Source organism: Oculina patagonica, chromosome 1 (genome assembly GCF_052425735.1).
Source record: "Oculina patagonica isolate OP01 chromosome 1, crgOcupat, whole genome shotgun sequence".
Classification (NCBI taxonomy): Eukaryota; Metazoa; Cnidaria; class Anthozoa; order Scleractinia; family Oculinidae; genus Oculina; species Oculina patagonica.
Window position 1 is genome coordinate 37,565,316 of NC_135758.1, and position 25,554 is coordinate 37,590,869.

Consider the following 25,554-nt stretch of genomic DNA (forward strand, 5'->3'; position numbering starts at 1 on the left):
ACAATTTTGTTTTACGATGTATAAATTCCAACGTTTTATGAATAAAATTGACTTACACTGTTGCTGTGTCGTGTTCTTTCTTGTTTGTCAGCTCCTCGAGCCAATTTGAAGTGACTTGGATGAGTTATTTCTTAGCGAAATTTTGAACACGTGTACTTTATACACGTGTTCAAAATTTCGCAAAGCAATAACTCATCCAAATCACTTTAAATTGGCTTAAACTTTACGCTTTTAAAGGTCTACGTTTTCATTCATAACTTTATGTTTGTATGGCTCTACGTTTTCATTTTAATCTGTACGCTTGTACGGCTCTACGTTTTCGTTTTAAACTCTACGCTTCTACTACTCTACGTTTTCATTCGGCTAAACTGTTCCCCTCTACGGGTCTATGATTTCATTCTAAACTCTACGCTTCTTCGGCTCTACGTTTTCATTCTAAACTGTTCCCATCTACGGGTCTATGATTTCATTCTGAACTCTACGCTTCTACGGCTCTACGTTTTCATTCTAAACTGTTTTCCTCTACGGGTCTACGGTTTTATTCTAAACTCTACGCTTCTACTACTCCATATTTTCATTCTAAATTGTTCCCCTCTACGGGTCTATGATTTCATTCTAAACTCTACGCTTCTACGGCTCTACGTTTTCATTCTAATCTGTTTTCCTCTACGGGTTTATGATTTCATTCTAAACTCTACTCTTCCCTGACGCGGCTCTACGTTTTTATTCTAATTTGTACGCTTCTATGGGTCTACGTTTTCATTTTAATCTCTACGTTTCTGCAACTCTACGTTTTCATTTTAAATTCCACGCTTCTACAGCTCTACGATTTTAGATGCCTAATAAAAAGTGTAAGCTGCTTACTTGCCTTCAGAATTTGTGAAAAAATAAATCGAAATAACTCTTGCATTCACTTTCTTACTCAATTATTATACTATTTCCAATTATTCTTTTTCAGATTATTGCCAAAACAATGTCAAAGTTATTGAGCTGGATTAATAACGTGTAAACTGACTTTTGTTCTACAGGACATGGATCAACATGCAAATGCTTGGAGCCGTTGTCTTAACAGTTGCCTTTTAACTTTAGCAACAGCTACATTGGCCATTCAGAAAATGACTGAGCAATCTGTGAAGGAAGAAGTTTTAGAATCCAAGGAAGGAGCTACATATTTTTCAGGTATTTAAGATAATATGCAGCTTTATACCTATCGAGCCTATCGATAAGATAACTTAAGGGAAAGGATCAGAGTATAGTTATTTTGCTTGTAAAGTAATTATTCATCTACCAATTTATTTTGGTTTTTATAGTGACTATTTTGTGTAAATGTTACTGAACAGTGCTATTCAAACATTAGAAAGTCTACTCTACTTCCTTTGTATGTACAGTCACCCCTTAAAAGGACTTGAAAAGAAATAAGCCACCAGAAACAAGACCTTCATCATCATCATTATCACCATCACTACTATTAATTTTTGTATTTCAATTGCTTTTTATTTGCTTTACTTACAATACAAAACAAACTTATAAAACTTATAAAACATTTTGTACAAACAATATTGCACATGATAGTAGTTTTTAATGGCAATTTTCACATAGTGGCATGTTTGCCCCAGTTCAAAATGTCCACCATTTCAAGTGAAGACTTACATTTAGTACATACTTTGGTTTCCTTATTGCCATTTTGCTACTGCATAGTGTTTTTTTTTTACTTTCATTGTCTTCCGAACTTTTAAATAGCATTTTTGTATTAGTCCATGTCTTGAATCATTTGCTCATAAAATTGAATTGTTTTTTTTGTATCTTTAATAGCCATAGTCGAAATCTACAGAGTTACTCTTAGGATAAAAGCATCAGTTACTAAATCAGGTAATTTCATACTATAATTTGTACCTTTCGCTAACACAGGAACTCTGCTTTATCAGCGGTTACGTTTTTTGCTGCTGTCAATCATCTAAGCGGACCTCCCATGAAACAGGATTTCACTTCAACGGGTTCAAAAGGTCTCATTTGTCAGTTGTGATTGGTAGATTTCAATCCATTTCGTTTGTTTCTGTTTTTCAATTTTACTGCCTGTTGCCATAGTAATTATTGATTTATGGCAGCAAAAATGTAATCATTATTTGGGGTTTGAACTTCAGAGTTTGTGTGTTAAGTGTTAAGTAGTAAAGTAATATACAGTAGAACCCCGGTAACTCTAACTCTGAAGGGAAACGAAAAACAGTTCGAGTTAGCAGGGTTTTCGAGTTAACCGAGTAAAAATGACTGAAAAGTGGATCCAAGGGAAATAGAAGTCTGTTCGAGTTAGCGGGGTTGTTCGAGTTATCCGAGTTTGAGTTATCGGGGTTCTACTGTAGTGTACTTCCAAATGTTAAATGACCCTACATGTACGATCAGCCTTCTTTTAAATTTCTTCAGACATTTCCCACATACCCAAAATAAAATGCATTTGCTCCTTTTCCAGCACCAAATAACACAAAACTCAAGGATATCCACCAGGAAATAGAAAGCACATGGAAGAACATTGCAAATTTTCTCTCTGGATCAGCCATTTTGGTAAGTCCTGACATGACTGTCGTACCATGTTAAGATTAACAACATCAGTTCTGTTTACAAACCACCAGAAGTACATTATATTACTTGTGCAATTTTTTACCACTCCCTTAGATGCAGTGGGAGGCGCGGTGGCCAAATGGTTAGCGCGCTCGACTCGGAGTCGAACAGCCCGGGTTCAAGCCCTGGCTGGGGCGCTGCGTTGTGTTCTTGGGCAAGACGCTTTACTCTCGCTGTGCCTCTCTCCACCCAAGTGTATAAATGTGTACCGGCAAATTTACTGCTGGGGGGTGATCCCTGTGATGGGCTAGCATCCCATCCAGGGGGGAGTAGCAATACTCTCAGTCGCCAAATGCTACGGAAACCGGGATAAGCTCTGGCTTTATGGGCCACTTGGCTCGGACACAGACTAGATGCAATTCTCAAGTCCATTACAGGTTTCCCCTTGCCTCACCAGCACCCCTTTCTAACATCTGGTCTGTGACTCTAGACTAAGTTAGCAGTGATAATTATTTCTATCTTCCTCTCATTGTCATTTACTAGCCATCACAGAAAAGTCTGGATTTCACAATGCATCACATCTCAAGCACTGAAGACGGCAGTGTAGCTTGTGGAATCTGTCTGTTAAACGTGAACAAGAGTACACAAGGAACATCAAAACAGGCCGATGGGAAACTGATGTATGGTGGTCGACAGTATCACAGTACGTGCGCAAACTTCTGGTGTAACAGAGTGGACTCTGTCCTCCCATCACTGCTGCCGATTGACAGTTTAATATAACAACTACGGGGCCAGTTTAAGATCTGCATAGCGTAAATGCACAATAATATAAATATGTATACATGTACTTGTATAAAATGATATTAGCCCAAACTGTCAAAAGGCCATTTTTATTGCACTTGAAACTTGTTGGTTCTCGGATGAGTCAGATGGACCCTTTCACAGTCTTGGTAGTGAAAAGTGCAAAAGGGAGTATCATAGTGACATGGATTGAAGATGGATTTCCCTAGGAGAGACTTTCCAAAACTGTCAAACTTGATTCATTATAATAATAATCTAATTTAGTGAAAATGACTGCCAAAAATGAAATTTTAACAGAATATTAACTGTGTGACGTAATCAATAATATATATTTCGGAAGAATATATACAAATCGATATGAATTTCCAGGTGATCTGAGGATTTTTAGAGTTGATAGAATTTTATTGCAATAGTGTTCAATCAATCCCCAAAAGCTGTTAAATGCAATTAATACTGTTTTATAAAAGGTAAACCATAAATGTATTTTTTGTTGTTCAAGATGGTTTCCGCCCAACATTCGAGCAAAACAGGCAAAAATAAAGTTACCTAGAGATCTCATAGCATGGTAACAGTTTAAGTGCAGCTAACAAAAACCTGCCAAAACTTTAGCACTCAAGCCGACCCCACAAGAGAAAATGGATTTGAAATTATCTATATTTCAGTTAAAACGGACGTTTCACAACAGTTCAAAACAAAATGGTGCGCTTTAAACATTTTTACAAGGTTTGACTTTAATTTTCTTGAGAATACTTTAGAATTTAGTTTCAGGGTCCCTAAGACAAATTAATTTCACTAAGATCTTTTAAATAGTATACAAAATGTTGCCGTGCTATGAGTAGATTTTTGGTACTTAATTTTTGCACTAATTGCTCAAACTTTCAGCAGAATCCGTCTTAACTTCTATCCTCTACCAAGAGTCTCTGAGACACTAAACATACAACATGCAATCTCTGCTATACCTACAATACTTCTCATTCTAATCACTAAGAAGTTATCAACTTACCCAAGAAGACTTTATTTGGACTATACAAGTTTATAGAAAAAACCAAAACAAGATAGAATGACTTTATAAACATAATAACTTACAAAATATATATAAAATAGTTTACATCTTACCCTATGTTGGAATCAAATTTATAACCTGAAGTAAAGGGTTGCAGGATAGTTAATTTTCTTAACCAATTTATTAGCTAATGTTACTAAAGATTTAAAATTGAATGATGTAACCATGGAAGTGTAATTTACAACATGTTATTGACCAACTGTTCATGAAGGTTTCAATAAGAGCTAGTGGGTGGTGAAATTCACAAGCTACATCAATTGAATTTATTACCTGCCTTCTTTCAAAAATTAATTTAAAAATGCATCAGCAACCTTCACTTTGTTTAACTATCTACTCTAAAACAGATTGAAAACCCAGAGATATCCACACCACTTAGTTTAAATAAAATGCTAGAGTTTGGCTTTAACCAATCAGAATGTGCATACTTGGTATTAAAGTAAGATGTAAAAAGCAATTTAAGGAAGAGTTTGCATGTAACGCAGATCTTTGCTTGTGTGGAAGCCATTTTAAGTTACAAAACTCAAATGTAGTCAACTGGTGCAAAGTCTGGAACTGAAAACTTGTGGGTTCAGGGAACAAGAAAATTTGAAAATTTTATGTAACCTTTGATCACACACTGGGAAAAAGTGGCAAGGTAATTTTTCTACAGCTTAAGGAATGTGCAAATAGTTTCCAAATGTTTCTTGGTTCCAGACCTCACATTAGCAAGACAGGATGCAAATAAAGACACCATAAAAGATAAATAACTTATTTGTGGTGGTTGGCTTGGCATGGTACTAGTGATGTGTGAGAAATGAGATTCATTTGTTTATCTCTAATAATTTGGTGTAAGAGTGTGGAATGAGCAAGCAAGCAAGCTACACTGTAGTGAGAAGTGGTTAATATGGATGTACATCTTTTAATTAGTACAATGTTGTAATAATACAAACTTAAAATTTGGAAAGAATTTTTCCTAAACCCACCTTTTTTCAAAAAGAATGTTGTGGTTCTAAAATGTATTTACAGTAATAATAGATCTACTGTCTGCTAATTATAATTAAATATTACACAAGTGAAGTTTGGTCCTCGGTATTATGATTCTTTCATGGTTTCAAATCTTCCATCATGATCTTTTTATCCCTTGCAACTTTTCAAAACATTCTGCAAATAAAGCAAAGCGGCATGTTGACATATGCAGACAATTGTAAGTTCAGGTATTGTAAGATAATGTGAACAAGAAGGGATACTTGTCCATTTTGCAGATAATCTCCCTTGACATTTTTGTCAAGCTTCCCCAAAAGATTAGACAGTCACTTGCATGATAAGTTAAACCAAAAACCCCTTACTACTTTTCCTGGTAGACCATGACACCTAAGATTATTTTACCTCCTTTACTTTGGTTGAACATGCATCCCGTAGTATGTTTGGCTGTATTACATGATAAGCTGAAGCAGTTTTCACACGAGATGTCCAGACGTGAGTTAGTTCGCGCGTTACAAAAGCATTTGTCTGCTTTCGAACTTTAGCACAGGTTACGCCAGCATGAGTGAGCATTTGTAAGCTGAAACTGCCAAAACTAAAAGAAAGTTTAAGTCGAATAAGTATAATTAGGAAAGTTTGAATGTTCACAACATGTTTTGACAGCATTGATGACAGATTCTTTACTTACACGACGAGAAAAAACTATGCAAATGTGTGCACCGTTGGCCCAGGGGGGGGGGTACTCCGGCTTGTAAATGACAGGGATGATCGAAGGATTTTTTGGGGTTTGAAATTTTCGATTCCGGGATTTTTTGGGGTTGAAAAATTTGGCAAGTATTTTTTTGGGTGACTTGATTTAAATAGGGGAATTTTTTGGGTATTAAAAACAAACTGAAGTGCCTTGGCGCGGCCTTGGCGTATTTATGGTATGATGCATAAACAGACACGAGCGTTCAATGTTTTATGGTTTTCTTTGTGTTACATTATTGCCCCTCCTGGCAATTTAGGGTTAATTTGACAAGGGATTTTTTAGGGGGTTATTTTTATATGGACCAGGGATTTTTTTGGGTAATGTCGGAAGACTTAGGGATTGTTTTGGGTCCTGAGTTTTGCCTCCATTCGATCATCCCCGTCATTTACAAGCCGGAGTACCCCCCCTGGGATCGTTGGTAGGAACACTTGACTGGTTTTCGTCAGTGATGCTACTGTCGACCAAAAAAAGTTGATCATGTGGTACAACCAAATGTACCACGTGATGCATGTTCAATCACCTTGAAGAAGGTGAAAATATCTTGGGTGTTGTGGTCTACTGGGAAGAGTAGTATGGGTTTCTGCTTGAACTTGGTTCTGAAGATACATGCCTGCCCGCTATGAAACCTTCATTCCTATGAAACCTTCAACAACAGCTTGTCTGTAACCAGGGGAAAGAGCCCTCATATGACAGTGACAGGGGGCCAGTCCATTTTACACCCAGGGATGGCTGCTGATAAGTATATTAAACTTATAAATTAAAAATAAACATGCCTTTTGACTGGCCAATAAAAAAGTTATTGTGTACTGATTTGTTGAAAAGCAAACTCACCCTTAAAACAGCATTAACATGATGAGCTTGTAACGTCTTCTCTTTGTTTTCCTGTGCCTTGACATTGGACTCTGCCGCCAACCGTTTTAAAAATAGTATGTAGTCTAAAAAAATCTGTGAACAAGAAATAGCTCATCAGGCTTTGAGAAATTTACTGAAAACAATGTTTACAAGTTTCAATTTATATATATTCTTAAGAGTAACCAGTCCCTAATTTATTTCTTTATCTTCAACTAATATACATTGTCAAGCACTGATAACAAGAATAAATTCATCAACCTCAGTAAATGTTCTTTTAATGCTTGAAACAATTTGAATTGTCTTAGGCTTATATTAGTCATCAAACTTAAGCTTACCAAAATGTCAGCATTTCGTGAAAGCCTTGCTTTACTCTGATGTTTCTTGATGATTGATTTCTGTTGGGCCCGTGGAAAAGTTCTTTTCATGTTCTTTTATTTAAACAAAAAACTGCAACTGTCGACGACTCTGAAGTGAGTTTTGGCTTCAAATCTCTCGCTATCTCTTTGTCTTTCCCACCACAAAATCTGAGCCTGCAATCATTCTAGGGCATACTTCATGTAAAAGTCATGAATAATTAAGACAGACGAAGACATGATGAAGGAATTTGAGTTCGACGACGAAATCTTCGGAGAATCAACTTGTAAAGAAAGCAAAATTGAAGAGGCTTACAGACCAAAGCAATGTGACCTCGAGGTAGTGTAGTGTCACTTGTTTCGAATATAAAATTATCACTAATTCGGTGAATTTATATCTGTACCAGCGCCCCGAAAATCACATCATTGATTCAGTAATTTGCTGATGTTGATCCAATTCGATCCCATACACAAGTGATGTCAGGCTCTTTGATCAGTTTGAACCCATGTTTGTAACTGCTGTAACCCAGTGTTTCAGAAAAAAATATCCATAATTCACTTTGTTTGCCCTCCAAAATTTTTGCATAAAAATTGTTCTTGGGATGGTTGTATGTCCAAGAAAACTTGAAAGCAATGCTTATAATTTTTTTGTGTGTGTGTTAGGGGGGGGGGGGGGGGGATCAAACAGAGTGTATTATGGGAAATGTGAAAGTGGTGGATACCCAGCCAGGGGAGTTGGAGCCCCAGGGGGGTACTCTGGCTTGTAAATGAGGGGATGATCGAAGGATTTTTTGGGGTTTGAAATTTTCGATTCCGGGATTTTTTTGGGTTGGAAAATTTGGCAAGTATTTTTTTGGGTGACTAGATTTAAATAGGGGATTTTTTTGGGTATTAAAAACGAACTAAAGTGCCTTGGCGCGGCCTTGGCGTATTTATGGTATGATGAATAAACAAACACAAGCGTTCAATTTTTTATGTTTTTCTTTGTGTTATATTATTGCCCCTCCTGGCAATTTAGGGGTAATTTGACAAGGGATTTTTTTGGGGTGTTATTTTTGGTCCAGGGATTTTTTTGGGTAATGTTGGAAGACTTAAGGGTTTTTTTTGGTCCTGAGTTTTGCCTCCATTCGATCATCCCCGTCATTTACAAGCCGGAGTACCCCCCCCCCCCGGGGTTGGAGCTAAACTGAAAGTTCAAACCAAAGAGCCACCTGCTGGGGGAGGCGTGGGGTGGGTGGTATGAATATTTTCTAGAACAACATGATGCCATAACTTCCTTCCACTGGTAGGGAAGGGCGCATTGTGTCACCAGCCCAAACAATGGCTGCAAAGGAGACAGTTACGATTAGTGGTGAAATAGTACCAGAGCTGTGCTCTAGCAGAGCCTGGGTGCCACAGGCGACTTACTTTTGTCTTTTGGTGACTTGCATAACTTTGCTATCATGAAAGCTTTTGAGAGCTGGGTACCCAAGATTTTCTTACATAAGAGCCTTTGGGCACCTTGCAATTAGTCTTGGAGCACAGCTTTGAGTACAGTCTTATTTTTTTCAGTTAAATGAAATAGGTATGAAAGTGCCAAAATTAATTTTTTCAAAAAGAAACCAGACGTTTCGGGTAATAGCCCTTCTTCGGTGGTAAATAACGTTGCCACAGAGAACATGATATTTTTTCAGTCCCTGTCGCCCATTTCTGGGATTAGTTCTTGGCAGGCTGAATTACTTCTTTGTCTCAAAACTGTTCTTTTTTTCAGTGGTTTATGCAGTGCAGTCCAAACAATGATCAATCAGAAAGACAGACAATAATGAAGTTCCAAGGAGATTTGTTATTCCAAAAACAAAACTACAGCGAAGCTTTGGTCAAGTATCAAGAGTCTCGCCAATGTTTGCCGCCCAACAATACTGTGCTTGACAGGGAACTGATCGAGTCAATGGCAATTTGTTTATTAAAGCTAGGAAAGTGTGATGATGCTGTAATGCTTCTCAAGGAAGCAATGGTGAGCGAAATTTACTATTTGTGTCTTACAAGATCAGTTACCATTTTCTTGGTTTTAATGATTTTAGAATGGTTGTCCGCCATAGTGACCAGAGTTCAACATATTGTAAAAATTTGTTAATGATCCCTGATTAAAAAATTTGATAAAATTATAAGCTTTTGGCTGTCAGCCTTCAGTTTTGTCATCATTAATTTTGTTGAATGCTTTGAGCTCACAGGCCCACTGGGAGCTTATAACTTTATCACATTTTCACTAGAGAGCATTTTAAATTTTTGCAATTGCTATTTTCACTGAAATAGGTACTCCAAAAACATAAAAAAGCTTATATCATTTATTGTTGTATTAAGGAGGATGACAACCAACGAAATGATTCTTCCTTATGGTATTTGCTCTCTCGGATTTTTAGAGCCATTGGAAATATTCAAGGTTTGTAAAAGTCTATTACATACATGATTTCTGTCTGTTGTTATTCTATGTGAGTCGAGTCAAGGAAAGCAGAGAGAGGCATGGCGGTCTAATGGTTAGTAATTTTAACCCTGACTCAAAAGGTCAGGGTTTGACCAGGCAGGGCACTTTACTCTCACAGTGCATCTCTGCACACATAATTGAGGGCTGTCTGACATTTGCAGACTGCAGACTTGCAGACTTGCAGAGTTTCACTCCGATTAGCCTACTTCGTACTTTGGTTAGCCTAATTTTCACTCTGGTTAGCCTGAATAGCACTTGCTTTAGCCGGTTTACAGTTAGCTCTCAATAATGGTAACATGATATATTCTCTTAGTCCACAGTCTGCAAATGTCAGACACCGCATATGTGAGCTCTGTTGTTTGTTAGATCAGACTGGCTCCATGTTTAATTTGATCTAATTGCTTGCAGTTTATTTTTGTTTGTTCATCCACCAGGTGAAATAGAAAGCCTTCAAAGATGTGCAACTCTTCACTCTTGGAATTCTCATTTTTGGTTTTCTTTAGCCCTGGCTTATGAAAGAGTAACTACGAGCAGCATTCCTCCACAAAATGGGAACTTCGAGGATGGTAATAGGGGTAGAAATTGCCTTCTGCATCAAGATTCAACTGAAAAGAACTGTAAAAAGAACTGTGTGATGGGTGGATGGCCATCTCAGGAAACAGATTTCACAGTCAAATCCTGCTGTGCCTCAAATAACAAAGTGCAAGGTCCGATTCTTACAAAATCTGGTTATTCTGATGAATTAGAGATTAGACAATGTTTTGCACATTTGGCTGTCAGAGACCAAGGAGACTTACCGGTAGTTCATATTAAACATGATTGTCACTTCCCTTCGGCCATTCAATTGGATGAAGGTGCTGGAGTTCAACATCATTCAGATTACACAATTTGGTGTTCAAACAGGAAGTGTTCAGGATCACTGAAGGAAGACGGTAATTCATGTTTGTTTGCAAGCAACAGGAAACATCGATCAGAATATTGTGGGTGTGTTAAAGATAAATTGAAATGGAGGAATCATGTCCTTGCTTTTGGCTCCCTTGTTAAATCCAGGTAAATGAATTCAATTAAAAGGTTTTATTTATATAGGAGGCACAGTGGCCTTAGTAATGGTTAGTGCACTGGACTCCGGATCGAGCGGTCCGAGTTCGAGCCCTGGTTGGGGTCACTTGTGTTGTGTTCTTGGGCAAGACACTTTGCTCTCATAGTGCCTCTCTCCACCTAGGTGTATAAATGGGTGCTGGCGAATGTAATGCATTAGTAACCCTGCGATGGACTAGCATCCCATCCAGGGGGGAAAAGAAATACTCCTAGTCACTTCATGCTACTGAAACCGGGATAAGAAAGAAACACCAGTTAAAGTACCAAGACCTAACCAGAACCTCTCAATCTGGGCTCTTGACTTATGTACTTACACGTAAACCATTGAATAGTCACCTCTTTAATTCACATATGAGAAGAGATTGATTTATTTCAGTTTTACTAGAACATATACACATCAAGTTGCTAACAATATATTAGAACTGCTTTCTCTGCTACAAATTGAACATTTTCTATATTTAATCACATAGGTTCTTTCTTGAGAAGGCAATTGAGTCATCTTCTTCATTTGCAAGGGACAAAAGTGAAACACTTCTTAGAGAGGTAAACAAAAAGTCACAGTAAGATAGCTTTTTTTAATAAAGTAAATAGTTTTGAAAATCAAAAGTTTTCATAATGTTCATTGAAATACACTATCCTCTCCCCTAGGAAATATTCAAGCATGGTTCAAGTAGTTGCCCTGTGACTTAACTTTGCTATTTTCTCATGTAATTCATTTATTTAATTAAGGTGAATGCCAAGATCACTGCCCATGCAGACTGTGGTTGTGCTGAGCTGGTTGATAAAGCTTTTGAGGTAACAGTCTAGCGACCAAAACATTTAACATACAACAACAGGATTTTATTTCAAAACATTGAGCAGATGCAATACAATGAGTAACCAAACCTGAAATAGTACGGACTACCGACAGTCTTGGACAAAACTTTTGAAACACAAGCAAACTTGAATTGCGTCTGTTTCAAATAGTATTGTCCAAGATTTTAGTCAAGTCTGTGACCTTACATGCTTGAATATAACAGATAAATAAATTGACCCATACAAATCGCTGCATGTGTTTGAATAGCTGTTGTATTACAGATATCAGCTGTTTAAAACATACAAATGAGGAAGGCTGCATGTGTCATTTTAGCATTATAAGTTGGCCTTGTTTGAACACTTCCATACACCACTTTCATATGGGCCAATTTATTTATTCTTTTATATGTATGTTAATTAGCCCTACTGGCCTCGTCAGCATGTGAAAAATTCAAAAGAATTTTTACTCTAAAACGAGGCCAGTAGGGCTAATTAAATACATATAAAAGAATAAATAAATTGGCCGCCATTATGAAAGTGGTGTATAAACAAATTAAACATAATTTTGACTGCAAGCTCAAAGGTATGTTAACAGCTTTTGCACACCTCCAAAAAAGTTCTTCACACCTCCCCACCAGTTTTCTTTTTTTGTTTTTACCCTCGCCAACAAAGTGGTAACTAAAGATTTATTTTTATTATTGTAAGTATAAAATATGAATAAATGTGGAAACTCTTTGCATGATTACTTATAAAAATCTTTCATTTTATTTTAAACCTCTTCATGATGTCCTTTTAAAAAAACTCTGGGAAGCTTTAATATATAATTTAATGATTTATCATGAAGGTAATTAATAAATTTATTATTAATTAACTATGGTCACTAATGGCTTGTTTTTTTTAAATCTTCTTAGTTACTGTACTCTTCTGTGGTAGCAAGTGAACAAGCAGCATCAAATCAAGAATGGTCTGACGTAAAAACTAAGGTGATTATAAGAAAGAATAGCCCACATTTTTTAATATTGCGTTGCAGATTTGAGGATTTTATAGCCTGAATTTCAGACCTCCCTCTCTGGTTGGAGTAGGCGACCAGAGAGGGATGTCTGAAATTCAGGCTAGGGATTTTATATGTTGTTTGCTTCACGGCTGACCTTGTCAAGTGTTCTTGTTTTCTTTTTAGGAATGCAAGCAAGAAGAAAATTCAGCCACAGCAAGTGCGACTAATTCTTTCAATTTTGAACAGAAGTGGTTTGGGGATTTACTGTCCTATATGGATGGAAATTAACACCCATAATCCAATCTTTTAAGTGAATAAAAGATTTATTTATTTGAAACCAACGATCATTAAAGCTGAAGTGAAAAACTCCACACTAGTGGTCTTGTATTTGTTTTGGAAAATAGAAATAAAGAAAACCTCTGGGACCAGGGGTGAAAAAATGGCATTTCTTTCATTTCTTTTAAAGTAGAAAACAAGAGCCATTTTCTCATTCCATCTACCCCCTTTTCTATGAACACTTCTAATGTCAACTAATCACAGCTTTGGGGGAGGGCAGACCTCTCAAGACTCACGATTTTGCCGTGAGACTCACGGTTTTCACTTCAATCTCATGGTAAACAGAATCACAAGTCACCTGGTTTTCAGGTACATTTTTGTCTGTCAGTTGACCAATCTCCTGATTTTCACTGAAATTTCCAGATTTTTTTTATCTCAATCTCCAGATTTCAAGTGCTTTGAGGTTAAGGGGTCTGGGAGGGGGCATCTCATATAAAAGGGAGAGAGATGCTTGTTGAAAAAATTGAATTTAACTTCGAAATAAGAGCAATCTGGATGTGGCTCAAGCTATTTTGAACCCTGAAAGGGAAGGGCACTTTTCACACGGTCAGTTCTCCGGTTTTCCTCCCTCCACAAAAACCAACACTTTCAATTTCCAATTCGATCGGGAATACCTGGCCCCACAAGCTTATAGCTTTAATCCTCACCGTGTCTAAATAAAAATTATTTATTTATTTTTTATTTTTACTTTTACCAACACAATATGACAGTGCTTTTTACTTATGTATCCCTAAACGGGATGTTCATGGCTTAAAATGTGCTGAACACCCTAAATGAGACCAAACTCCTTAATTCCCACCCCTAAGTAAGACAATGAGCATCCCTGTTTCTGTTCCTGTTCCATCCCAGTAACCACCCCCCCCCCCCTCCCCTCTCCTCATCCGGGGATTTTGCAGAGGCCTCAGAAAACTGCAACACGACCACTGCAAAACAAAATATAAAGACCCATAAAAATTTCTTAGGAATGTGTAAACTTATACGTTGCTACGGCTATACCTGGCAGCTAAAGATCTACGTTAAATTTTACCAAGCTATCTTCTCGACAAAATCCAAATTTATCCCTGCAAGTGAACGCGAGCCGTCCTTTTTTTCCGCGCTGTTCACTAGCCTGCGAACAGGCTTTCCGTAGCGCTCGAAGCCTGTTCGCAGGCTAGCTGTTCACAGCATTCGTCTGCGCGTATTACGTGCCTATATTTACTATATGGAATACATTACGCGGTCTTTTAAATGACGTAAATAGCGTTTCGCAAGACAACTGCTGCGACAAATGTTCGCCCGCGATGCGAAGGAAAAGAAATGGCCGGACGAAATTTCGTGCCAATATTCCAAGGCTGTAGATCCCTAAATGCTTTTAGAAGAACCTGCAGACATGCTCTACAAAAGAGTCTTTTAAGTAATGGCGCGATCCCTCCGCTTAACGAACCTCTACCAAATCTGCCTGCTCCACCGCCGGACATGGTCGGCGGAGCAGACTGGCAAAACCGGCACGATCACGTAACTCACGTTACTACGCTTGAAAATGGCATCAAAGTGGCTTCAGAAGACTCATTTGGACAGTTCTCCACAGTTGGCGGTAAGTTCAGGATAAGTCAAGTCAGAACTGATTGAGATTGAATCTCACTGAAGGTACAATTTTGTTTTTCCGTGATGATGACACCACGCACGTGCTAAAATGCAAAGATGTTAAAAGTTAAAGCAGGTATCATTGTAAACCCGTCATGGTGGGGGTACCCCCAGGACGATGTGCGGCATTTAATCTTTTTTTGCTTCCAGGGAAGTTAGTTTAATCAAAACTTCCTTAGGGAAGTCAAATTCCCTGCTTCTGCAACTTACCCCCCTCCCCCCCTCCCCCCCCTCCCCGCTGGGTTTAACATTCATAGGTGCATTGTGTTTGTTAAGTACCTACCGTAATGAGATTCGAGATGATGTAAGAAGGACCAAATTCTAGATTCGTCCCCGTGGGACGATGTTACTGTTTAACCTATTTGGACCATTTTTTTTATTTTTTTTTTGTCCAATCTTGTGTAACAAAGCAGGCTGAGAGTGTGATGAGAGGGAGTAAATTATCCCCTACTCCTTCACTCTAAGATTATTAACCATAAGCTGCCTTGAATGCACATCAATGAAAATCATACCTGGTTTTTAAGTCCAGAAGGTTTTTCCTTGAGGTCAGTAATGTGATGATGACAATGTCATGTGATGCAGGAATTACATCATCATTTTCAGCTGTCATCTTAAGACTACAAATTATCTTGGTTTTCTTGCTTCACTATGACATCAGCAAATGTACTATCTCTAAATCACAATTTAGAGGTGCAAACTCAAAAACTTTCTTGACACCAGGGTTGAGTTCCTTTCACTTAAAATCTGAGTAAATCTAAGGGACAAGCACCACCTGCAATCCTAGTCATTTTTGGCAATGTCTCCCCTTTACACATGCACCCTTTTACAATGTCAAAAAGCACTACAGAATGGATAAATGAGGGCACTTTCACTATGCCAACATTGAGTGGAGGAAAGGGGGCGTGAAAACAAATTAAAGTGGAATAGTTGACCAGAACTGTGGGATTAACATAGCCACTTCATGCTAGAGAAACCAGAGTTTAAACGACTGGCAGTCTAAGCCACTAGGCTCTTTTGTTAAGAGGGTGGACTGTCCACTGGCAGTGACAGATCCAGACCTTCAGATAAGGGGGGGGGGGGGGCTGATGATCCAGACCCTAGAATAGGGGGGGGGGGGCACTCTTGAAAAAAACTTTCTCGGCCCTTTGGGCCTCTATTTGTTCTAAAAAGGGGGACTCCCCCCCCCCCCCCGGCCCCTCCCCTAGATCCGCCACTGACTGGGTAAATTCATCTATGCCAGTAGATAGCATAGTTTGTTTTCACTGATAACATTATACAGTGGATATCTATTTTTGTGATGGTTAGGCAGTTGTCTAACTTTTGAACAACTGGACCCTTTTGTTTTTCTCTTTGGTTATCTGACCTACACTGTATCTAGATTTGTGTGACTGTGAATCATACAAAGATTTGAACATAGTATTTATGAACAATTTTCCATGTTTCTAGTGGTGATTGATGCAGGCTCCAGGTATGAAGTTGATTACCCTGCAGGGTTATCACATTTGCTGGAGAAACTGGCTTTTCAGGTATATTTTTCAAAATTAATAAATGTGTTTTCTGTTCAGTCATTAAATGGTACATTTTTGTGTTGTTTTTAGTTATTATAATGGACACTGGTTTTTCATATTGAAAATCACCACAAATTTTCTCTTACCTTTTTAGAGTACAGTCAAATTTCAAAGTAATGATGATATCACGCAGGAGCTTGAAAAATTTGGAGGCATGGCAGATTGCTCATCATTCAGGTATTACCTGTAAAATTCAGGTTCAATATTTATATGAGTCTATTTAATTTGGGAGGCGCGGTGGCCTAATGGTTAGCGCGCTCGCCTCTGAGTTGAACGACCCGGGTTCGAGGCCTGGCCGGGGCGCTGCGTTGTGTTCTTGGACAAGACACTTTACTCTCACAGTGCCTCTCTCCACCCAGGTGTATAAATGGGTACCGGCAAATTTACTGCTGGGGGGTAACCCTGCGATGGACTAGCATCCCATCCAGGGGGGAGTAGCAATACTCCTAGTCGCTTAATGCTACGGAAACCGGGATTAGCTCCGGCCTGTATGGGCCACTTGGCTCGAGGCAGACTTTACTTTACTTATTTAATTTGGCATGGAAGATGCAGTGGCCTGATGGTTAGCATGTTGGACTACGGATTGAGCTACTTGGTTCAAGCCCTAGCTAGGGTTTGTTATGTTCTTGGGCAAGACTTTTAACTCTCACAGTGCCTATTTTTACCAATGGTAATGAAAAACTGGCAAAATGCTTGGGGTTAACCTGTGATGGACCTAGGTTCAAATCTGTTGAGACACTTGGCCAAATTTCCACTAAAATTGTGTACCACAGCTCATTTTTTCAACCCCCTCCCTCATTTCAATGTTGTCAAAGAACATTGAGCAGGCGGAGAGGGGGATAAAATATTTTTTTACCCACTTGTAGAGACGTGTACAAAAATGAATATTGATACATGATATTGGTTTGTCTCGGCTAGTTTTGTCCAGAATTAAAGCATCCCACGGCAGTAAAGCTGATACTCTCAACCTTTTCATGCTGCAAAAACCAGGATTCACTCTAGCAGTGTGGGCCAGTTGGTTCAAGTGTAACTTTATTTAGTTTAGTGGTCAACCCAAACTTTGGCCAAAAACTGTTTTACTCTAAATCTACTTTTCGAAATGTAAATAATTTGAATTAAACGATTCCTTGTTCCAACAGAGATGCCATTATTTATGGAACATCTTGCTTCACAAGTGGCCTGCCCTCAGTGATGAAAGTTTTATCTGAAGCTGTGCTTCAACCCAAATTAACAGACCAAGAGGTATTGATGATATTGCCTTTGATGTTAGATTTGAGATTTAGCAACTGGTTGTGTAACTAAACTTTTTCAAGAATCCGTTTGGCTCTAAATAACTGCACATGTGGCAGGTGTGCTGTGTTAACTCATGCTCTTGATAACTTCCTTGGTGCACCCCCCTAAATGACTTAGCATTTTAGTATGGGCAACTGACAATGACCTGATAACATATTTCAAGAGCAATAATGAGATATCAGGTACCGGTATATTTGAAAATACATTTTGTGTTCAGGGTGACCTTTGCAAGCTGGCCTTGGTCCTGTCCTGCAAATGCCTTAAAAATATTGATTACATTATTATTTTGAGAATGAAAACGTAGAGCTGTAGAACCGTAGAGTTTAGAATGAAAACGTAGAGCCGTAGAACCGTAGAGTTTAGAATGAAAACGTAGAGCCGTAGAACCGTAGAGTGTAGAATGAAAACGTAGAGCCGTAGAACTGTAGAGTTTAGAATGAAAACGTATAGCCGTAGAGTTTAGAATGAAAACGTAGAGCCATAGAGTTTAGAATGAAAACGTTAGGCTGAGAACCGAGAGTTAGAAGAAAACTTGGCTAGAGCCATAGAGTTTAGAATGAAAACGTTAGGCTGTAGAAGTGTAGAGTTTAGAATGAAAACGTAGAGCCGTAGAAGCGTAGAGTTTAGAATGAAGACGTAGAGCCGTAGAAGCCTGGAGTTTAGAATGAAAACGTAGAGCCGTAGAAGTGTACAGTTTCTTTAGAATGAAAACGTAGAGCCGTAGGGCTGTAGAGTTTAGAATGAAAACGTAGAGCCGTAGAAGTGTAGAGTTTAGAAAGAAAACGTAGAGCCGTAGAACCGTAGAGTTTAGAATGAAAACGTAGAGCTTTGAAGTGAAGAGTATAGAAAGAAAACGTAAAGCATTGATAACGAAAAGTTTAAAATGAAAACGCCTGTACTAATCTACGGCAAAACGCATTTTCAAGAGCTACTGTCTTATCTGTGAGAACTGTACTAAGTAGAAGCGTAGAGCTCTACGAAAATCTCTACGCCTATTCGGGCCTCATAAAACATGCCGGGTATATTATTTTGTGCCCTGTAGAGTGATTTTCACTTGAATGAGTGCCAAAAGTAATTGGCATTTCATTTGGTTTTACATTTCAAGACTTGGTGATCGGTTTAAAAAACCTGTGCCACTTTGTCAACCAGTCAGAAGTAAAACTAAAACCAATCATGATCTGTTCGCACATGTTTTCCTGCACTTTACTCTGGCTACATGTACTTGCTTGAAGTTTTGATTGGTTCACTAGATTGTCTGTGTCCTTTGTGATTGGCCAGAGAGTGATTACTTTGGTTTTGGATTTACAACACTCACTCAAAAATTTCTCTATTTATAATCATTACTTATTACACAACTAGGGCAGTTTAGAGGGCCAACAACTAAAATATAAGCTGATCAGAGTGTTTTTATTGTCAGTCCATTTAGCAATATTTTCTGAGCATTGGGCCGGTAAAAGATTCCACAGCTCTTTTTCAATCATTAAGTCATGCACTAAACCTCTTATTAACCGGCCCTGGGTCTTCACTGCATGGCTCTGTCTGTGCTTGAATTGTACGTGCAGGGCCTGATATATTCCCAATATGGCATCTGCCTTGGTTAAAAGATATTACTTATAGCAACTGATGTTTATTTCTCAGATTGAAGAACAAAAAATGGTAGTCCAATTTGAACTTGAAAACTTGGAAATGAGACCGGATCCCGAGCCTGTCCTCACAGACATGATACATGCTGTAAGTTACAATGTTGCTGTTACTTTTTCTATTTTTCTTCACAAATTGTGCTGCATTTTTTACCCCGAAAATTCATGGATGCTACATAACTGTGAAGATCTGACTATCTTTAGTTAAATACCATTTTTCTCAAGATTATTCATTGCTTGGGTCTGCTTTTGTTTTGCTCAACAGGCAGCTTTTCGTGATAACACTGTTGGCTTGCCCAAGTTGTGTCCACCAGAAAACATAGGAAAATTCAATTCTTCAATTTTGCTAGACTACATAAAAAGATACTATCAGCCTTCTAGAATGGTTATAGCTGGAGTAAATGTCGACCACCAGCATTTAATAGACCTAACAAAAGACCACTTTGTTAACAAACCACCTGTGTGGCACAGAGAAGGAGAGGAAACTGAGATCCCAGATAGATCTATTGCGCAGTACACTGGAGGCATTGTCAAGGTACCGTATACATAAGTCTGTATGACACATTTACCAGTAGTTTAAGGTCAGGTTTAGTGTCTAGGACTCCAGAATGAGTTGTCTGGGTTCAGGCCTTGGCAAGGTCATTATTTTTTGTTCTTGGGCAAGACACTTTACGATCAAAGTCCTTCTCTCCAACTGTGTGCATAAATAAAATGCTGGGTGGTGAGCCTGTGATGGTCTAGCATCCCATCTAGGGCCAAGTTAAAATACTCCTGGTTGCTTCATGCTGAGTGCAGGCCAGATGAGCTACTAGCTTTTACCCTTCAGACTTCAGTACTTCCTAGGGAAAAGAGTACAAGACTGTCCCTAAATTGTCACAGTCAGGGAAGGAGGCTAAGTATGAACTGTCTGTGTTGGAAGTTATATTCTTGGCTGCATGAGGTGTACTCTATTGTAGGAGTATGTGATGATGTGAGCGACTGATTGTGACCGCGCCCGCCTCGCGGGTCTGTTGTCAGCAAAAAGTTGGTGTGCTGGACTCGGGCGACGGCGACGGGAACCCACTGTGAACGCTCAGTCCAGGCTCGTCCGATGAGGCGTGGTAGGGCGGGACCGGGACCTCGCCGCTGATCTACGACGGGGAGGGGGCGAGCAGCGGTGGAAGAAGTGAGTGGGTGGGGAGGATGATGTACGACCCCGGCGGGAGAGGGGGAGGTCCGGCGAACGGAGGGGTAGACGACTGAGAGGTGTGGGGGGGAGAGGGGAGAGAGGGCGGAGACCCAAGCCGAGGGTCCCGAGGAGGACGGGACGAGTGAGCCTCGCGGGGCGCCGCCCGCTCGCGCGGGAGGGGGGGGGGGGGGGAGTGGAGACTGGTGGAAATGGGAGGGGGAAGGGAGCGGAGGGGGGGGGAGGGAATGGGGGGCGGGGGGGGGGGGGGGGGGGGGACGGGGGGGGGAGGAGGGGAGAGGGAGAGGGAGGAGGAGGAGGGAAAGGACGAAAGAGAGCCCCGCGCGTGGAAGATACGGACCGCGCCTCCAGCACAAAGGGTAGAGGAAGTCAATCGCTGAAGAAAGGGGAAGAAAAGGATGGTTTTGGGGTTCAGGAAGACGGACGCCCTTGACGAGATGACTCGGAGAGAGGAGAGGAAGATTTGGAAAATTGAAGAATTTAGGAAAGTGAAAAAGGGGAAGATGGTATGAAAGTAAAGAGTGAAAGAAGACCGCGCGCTCTGCGTGGTCTGAGTAAAGTTTTGTGAGGGTTTACGTTGATCGTAACAGTATGTTCTAGGCCTTCAGTTAGGAAGCAGTGCAAAAAAGTGGAAGTAGCACAAAGATTGACAAGTCAAAAAAAAAAAGGCAAGGGGTTTGAGGTATCTCTCCAACTAGCCCTTAATTTTTTTACTTGCCGTTCTTTGTACTGCTCCCCAACTAAAATATGGAGAACTCCCTCATGTTGTGTACAGTAAATTAAGTAAAGCTTAGCTTCCAAATTTAACATTGGTGAAATGGACATTTTGTGTTTTGCAGGACCACAGAACTGAACCAAGGATCAACCCTGGCCCCACACCTCTCCCAGATTTAGCCCACCTCTCAATAGGAGTGGAGACATGTCATTATGATGAGCCAGACTTTTTTGCATTCACTGTTCTCAACACAATGATGGGTGGTGGAGGTTCTTTTTCAGCTGGAGGACCAGGGAAGGGCATGTACTCTCGGCTTTACTTGAATGTTTTAAACAGATATCATTGGATTTATGCTGCTACTGCATACCATCATAGCTATTCAGACAGTGGTTTATTCTGCATCCATGGTAGCTCTCACCCCAGTCAAGTGAGTCTATTAACTTTGTTTTCATTTGAAGGAAAGATAGAATTTTTTTTAATACAGTTGAATCCCGATAACTCGAACCTCCTGCTAACTCCAACTTTTTTTTATTCCCCTCCAAGTAATTTTCTTACTAATGTTTCCCTTAAGGTTCAAGTTATCGGGGGGATTCAACTGTAATTTAAAAATAGTAATAGTAATGTTCTACAAATGTTCTGTTACAAAATAATAAGAAGATTTTTTTTCTCTATGAAATACAAAGACAATGGCTCTTACATTTTGAGGTGTTGCCATTTATGTTGATAGAAAACTTGCAGTTGAAATGCTATCTAACAGAAACTTGTTATCCTAATAAAACAGCTTTTAGATTTAATACACTGTATCTTTTTTTTATTCTGAGACAACAATTTCTTTCCATTTGTATTATTTCCAGTTGCGTGATCTCATGCAAGTGATTGTCAAGGAATACTTTGCTCTCGTCAATGGTCCAATAAATGAGGTTTGTTGTTTGTTGTAAATAGTAACATATCTCCACAGGGATAGACATCTCTTAGCCCCTACCCACTAGGCTACTATTGTTTTAAATTTACAAGCCCACATTTACTTGGCCTCTTGTGCAGACCTTTTTCTTTGACTTGTTACACAAACTGTCCTCTTGGGAAATTGTTTGACAAGCCAAATCTTTACCTGTATTGCGTCTATGATGGACACTGACATCAATCATGTAGAACAACGTATCCACACCTAGGTGGGAAATTTGCTTCTTATGTTTCAGCCTGCAGCCTCGTGTCGACGTCCTTGGCTTCTTTATGGCCTGCCCCATGCAACTATTATAAACACACTTGTAAGTGAATTAGTGATCACGTACTACATAGAGTAGTTTTCACTTAAGTGTCGAAAGTAATTCATGTTTGTTTGTTTGCATAACTATGCTCAGTGACTGGTTTAAAACTCTCATGCCACTTTCTCAGCCAATCAGAAAAACCAAAACCAATTGTGACTTGCTTACACACGTTTTTCCCGCACTTCGTGCTGGCTACATGTATTTGCTTTGAGTCTTGATTGGTTCACTGGATTGTCTATGTCCTTTGTGACTGGCCAGAGTTATTACTTTGGTTTTGGTTTTGTGACACTCAATTGAAAACTGCTCTAATGTCTGCGTTGCAGCCTTCTTATCTAGTATTGATTGTTTTCAGGTTGAGGTAGCAAGGGCTAAAAAACAGCTCCAATCTATGTTGATGATGAATCTAGAATCAAGAGTTATTGTGTTTGAGGACATAGGAAGGTAATCCATGTTATTTGCTTTTATTAACTGCTCATATTTGACATGTTGGAGGTACAGTGGTACAGTCATGGTTAATGCACCTGGCTTATAAATGTAAATATTGTTGTTCAATTTAACTTTTGGTACAATCTGATATTTTCCTCTGTTTTATATTCATTTTCATAATTGTATTACCACACACCAGAGCAAAGGAAATTACCAATTTGTACCAAGGGTAAAATTGAACCACAACATTCACACTTAAAGTGAAAACACGTACGAGGGGGAATTATTAAGATTCTGTTTGAGATGTGATTGGATGTCTTATTCCAATGTCCCAGCAAAGTGTTGAGGTGATCTGACAAATTGCCTTGCTTACCTACTTTTATCATATGTGTTATCATCTCTGCAAATGATGCAGAAGCCAGGAGAAAATGGCAACACAAAAATATAGATTACAAATATGGCATTAACAAGAAAAAATGAACATTTTGTACTACTCTAGCTAATGGGTGAATGAAACGAATATGCTGATAGAATGAATCAGAAATTTTTCTGATTAATTTAGCTAAAAGAAAATCCAGTTTTTAACAAGCTAAAGTATCTGCATAGCCTTTTTCCCTTCACCCAACGCTAAAAGCAACAACTATAACAAAGACTGCTGAATTTAGGGCTACTTGAACCTTAGAGGTGTCTTCTCGTAAGTGACTATAATTTAACTTTCTGTTTTTCTTTATAAAGGCAAGTTCTTGGGCTCCACAAAAGGAAATCTGCTCAGGAACTATTTCAGAGCATTGGTAAGAATTCGACATCATTTAGTAACCTGATATTACACGTATTCTTCTCTGTTGTGCGTGTCGAAAAGACATTTGTCTTCATTTTTAATGGCACATTTGTTATCTTAGTAATGTAAAGGTGATATGTAAACAAATCGTTCATAAAGTACTCCTTGGAGTCAGAAGTGTCCCCGTTTGGGCTCTGACGTAAGAAAATTTAATTAAATATATAAAACGCTGTAAGATCTCCAAACGGCCTTATCTACCTTTTGTGGTTTAAATTTATTTTTGGTTTAAAATAGTATGCTACCACAACAATATCTTTCCTTTTATAATATCACACACATGGCATTTATCAATTGCTTCATTTTTTCTTCCTCCAGAAAACGTGACAGTCGATGATATAAAACGCGTCAGTACCCGGATGTTAGCGTCCAAGCCCTCCGTCGCAGCACTTGGTAACCTGGCCAACCTACCCAAATTTGAAGAGGTTGAACGCGCGTTTAGTAATCGCGGCAACTTCAGCGGAGCATCTCGCTTTTTCCTTTTTAGGAATTGATGGCGCGAAAAGCGTTACTTTCTAACCACCATTTCAACTCACCACTTCATGCAATCAAGCAATCAAATATCCACGCACCATGTAGAATGATGAACAACAATTTCCGGTCGCTGGTTGTAAACATGGTGGGAACATTTCAAAAAGTAACAGAACAACACCTGACATTCAATTTTCTAAAACGTACTTTTTTGCGAATTTTCACATCAGCTCGTAAATGGACAGTGGAGAGAATTATGCATGAAATGCGAGTTTTAAAAGCAGACAAGAAGAAGACATTACTCTTTTTCCCAGAGTGTCACTATATTTTAAGAGTTGTCGATCCTGTTTATATCTCACAACTGAGGCCCTGCCAGGGGGGTGGGGATCCCGTGTCGTTTGTCTAAATTTAAAAATGTCCCGTGTCGCTTATCGCACTTCACGTCGCTGTCGGTAGTAAAATTGAAGGAAAATTGCTTGTCGTTGTCGGAATTTAAGTTTTTGCCAAAAAAGTCGACGTTTGTCGCGATTTTATTTTATGTGCTGTCGCTACTTTTTTGGCCATGTCACTTGTCGGAATTTACCCTGGCAGGGCCTTCACAACTTGTGTGAGAAATTATGTGTAGATATCATGAGAAGAAATTAGCCACTGAACACTGCTCTCTGTGCCCTCTCGTTTCTTTTGCTTGTTCTCCTGCAACCTTAACGCCTGGAAATGACAAGCAATCCTCACAATGTTATAAAATCGCTTCAGGATTTTTATCTGTTTGAACCAATACGTGTACAGTATTTGTTTTCTGATCAGAATGTTAATGCTTTTGATAGAATAAGCTAATCAACGTGTATCCTGCGACCAGGCCTCATTTGCTCTTGATCGCCAGTTAACAGACAAGATAATGTTATTAAATTTATTATAACAAGACGGTTTCACTTCAGTTTTTAATGGAAGATACTGTTCTTTTTTAATTGTTAACGTAGTTACAAACCCTGTTATGGCAGTGAAACGTTACCTGCCGTTGCCCTACACTAACTGACTTGTCCCCAAGCGCCAATCGGCCAGTTGGTTAAGGCGGGAAAGTCCCACTATGCCAGGCGAACCATGCACGAGCAAGGAGGTGCTTGCCACAGGGTAGGAAATTTCGAAGGGCGGTTGGGGGAGGGAGGGGGGGTGGGTAGTTCGAGGTCAATGAAAAGTCAGGAAATTCAGTATCTGTTATGAGAAATTCTAAATTTTTGTGGAGAATGTTAAGTCTGCGTCGAGCCAAGTGTCATACCGCTGGAGCTTATCCCGTGTTTTGTAGCATTAAAATTGGTTAACTCGGAGGTGATTAGCAAAGTACTATTCACCTCCGAGCAGCTAAAGAGAAACAAACTGCCTTCGTGCGTCGCTTTGTTTACCGAAAGTGATGTTTGGTCCGCTGATTATTCAACTTGTGTTCACCTTAGTGTCGGTGAATGTGGTGGATATTTACCGAGCCGCGAACTATTCACCTCCACTTCGTTGAATAATTGTTAA

At 39.2% G+C, this 25,554-nt stretch overlaps 4 protein-coding genes across 6 annotated transcripts in view; 3 read left to right on the top strand and 1 right to left on the bottom strand.

The window, feature by feature from the left end:
* LOC144628759 (uncharacterized) overlaps positions 1-3,453 on the top strand; it is a 34,166-nt gene extending 30,713 nt beyond the window's left edge. For both annotated transcript variants that reach the window (XM_078486880.1, XM_078486887.1), the window contains exons 10-13: positions 1,029-1,179; positions 1,813-1,869; positions 2,465-2,556; positions 3,097-3,453. In XM_078486880.1, the coding sequence (XP_078343006.1) occupies positions 1,029-1,179; positions 1,813-1,869; positions 2,465-2,556; positions 3,097-3,333 (537 nt within the window). In that variant the 3' untranslated portion in view covers positions 3,334-3,453. The remainder of the gene's footprint in view (positions 1-1,028; positions 1,180-1,812; positions 1,870-2,464; positions 2,557-3,096) is intronic.
* An 11-nt stretch (positions 3,454-3,464) lies between these two features.
* Positions 3,465-7,488, bottom strand: LOC144628834 (centromere protein W-like). Its single transcript, XM_078486946.1, has 3 exons — positions 7,316-7,488; positions 6,960-7,073; positions 3,465-5,557 (listed from the first exon to the last, which is right to left on the bottom strand). The coding sequence occupies exons 1-3, from the start codon at positions 7,403-7,405 to the stop codon at positions 5,531-5,533; spliced, it is 231 nt and encodes a 76-aa protein (XP_078343072.1). The 5' UTR covers positions 7,406-7,488; the 3' UTR covers positions 3,465-5,530.
* Positions 7,489-7,563: 75 nt separating this feature from the next.
* Positions 7,564-13,050, top strand: LOC144628693 (uncharacterized). The gene is made up of 8 exons (XM_078486824.1): positions 7,564-7,673; positions 9,084-9,326; positions 9,674-9,752; positions 10,229-10,844; positions 11,363-11,435; positions 11,622-11,687; positions 12,599-12,670; positions 12,865-13,050. The coding sequence occupies exons 1-8, from the start codon at positions 7,572-7,574 to the stop codon at positions 12,967-12,969; spliced, it is 1,356 nt and encodes a 451-aa protein (XP_078342950.1). The 5' UTR covers positions 7,564-7,571; the 3' UTR covers positions 12,970-13,050.
* A 1,160-nt stretch (positions 13,051-14,210) lies between these two features.
* On the top strand, positions 14,211-24,958 carry LOC144628704 (mitochondrial-processing peptidase subunit alpha-like). Of its 2 annotated transcripts, XM_078486841.1 has the most exons (12): positions 14,211-14,590; positions 16,087-16,166; positions 16,303-16,385; positions 17,348-17,450; positions 19,140-19,232; positions 19,407-19,676; positions 21,167-21,469; positions 21,897-21,962; positions 22,660-22,748; positions 23,469-23,524; positions 23,887-24,073; positions 24,113-24,958. In XM_078486841.1, exons 1-11 carry the CDS (start codon positions 14,314-14,316, stop codon positions 24,060-24,062), a joined length of 1,596 nt encoding a protein of 531 aa, XP_078342967.1. In that variant the 5' UTR covers positions 14,211-14,313; the 3' UTR covers positions 24,063-24,073; positions 24,113-24,958. The 2 variants fall into 2 exon arrangements, with proteins under 2 accessions (XP_078342967.1, XP_078342960.1); XM_078486834.1 differs by having other exon boundaries at positions 14,212-14,590; positions 23,887-24,958.
* The last annotated feature ends 596 nt before the right edge of the window (positions 24,959-25,554 follow it).

Coding starts and splice junctions, on each gene's coding strand:
- LOC144628834 (XM_078486946.1), bottom strand. CDS start 7,405: ATGAAAAGAACTTTTCCACGGGCCCAACAGAAATCAATCATCAAGAAA. Junction 7,074..7,315: donor CACGAAATGCTGACATTTTG/GTAAGCTTAAGT, acceptor TCTTGTTCACAG/ATTTTTTTAGACTACATACT. Junction 5,558..6,959: donor ATGTTAATGCTGTTTTAAGG/GTGAGTTTGCTT, acceptor CTTTATTTGCAG/AATGTTTTGAAAAGTTGCAA.
- LOC144628693 (XM_078486824.1), top strand. CDS start 7,572: ATGATGAAGGAATTTGAGTTCGACGACGAAATCTTCGGAGAATCAACT. Junction 7,674..9,083: donor CAAAGCAATGTGACCTCGAG/GTAGTGTAGTGT, acceptor TCTTTTTTTCAG/TGGTTTATGCAGTGCAGTCC. Junction 9,753..10,228: donor AGCCATTGGAAATATTCAAG/GTTTGTAAAAGT, acceptor TTCATCCACCAG/GTGAAATAGAAAGCCTTCAA.
- LOC144628704 (XM_078486841.1), top strand. CDS start 14,314: ATGGCCGGACGAAATTTCGTGCCAATATTCCAAGGCTGTAGATCCCTA. Junction 14,591..16,086: donor ACAGTTCTCCACAGTTGGCG/GTAAGTTCAGGA, acceptor CCATGTTTCTAG/TGGTGATTGATGCAGGCTCC. Junction 19,233..19,406: donor TCACAGACATGATACATGCT/GTAAGTTACAAT, acceptor TTTGCTCAACAG/GCAGCTTTTCGTGATAACAC.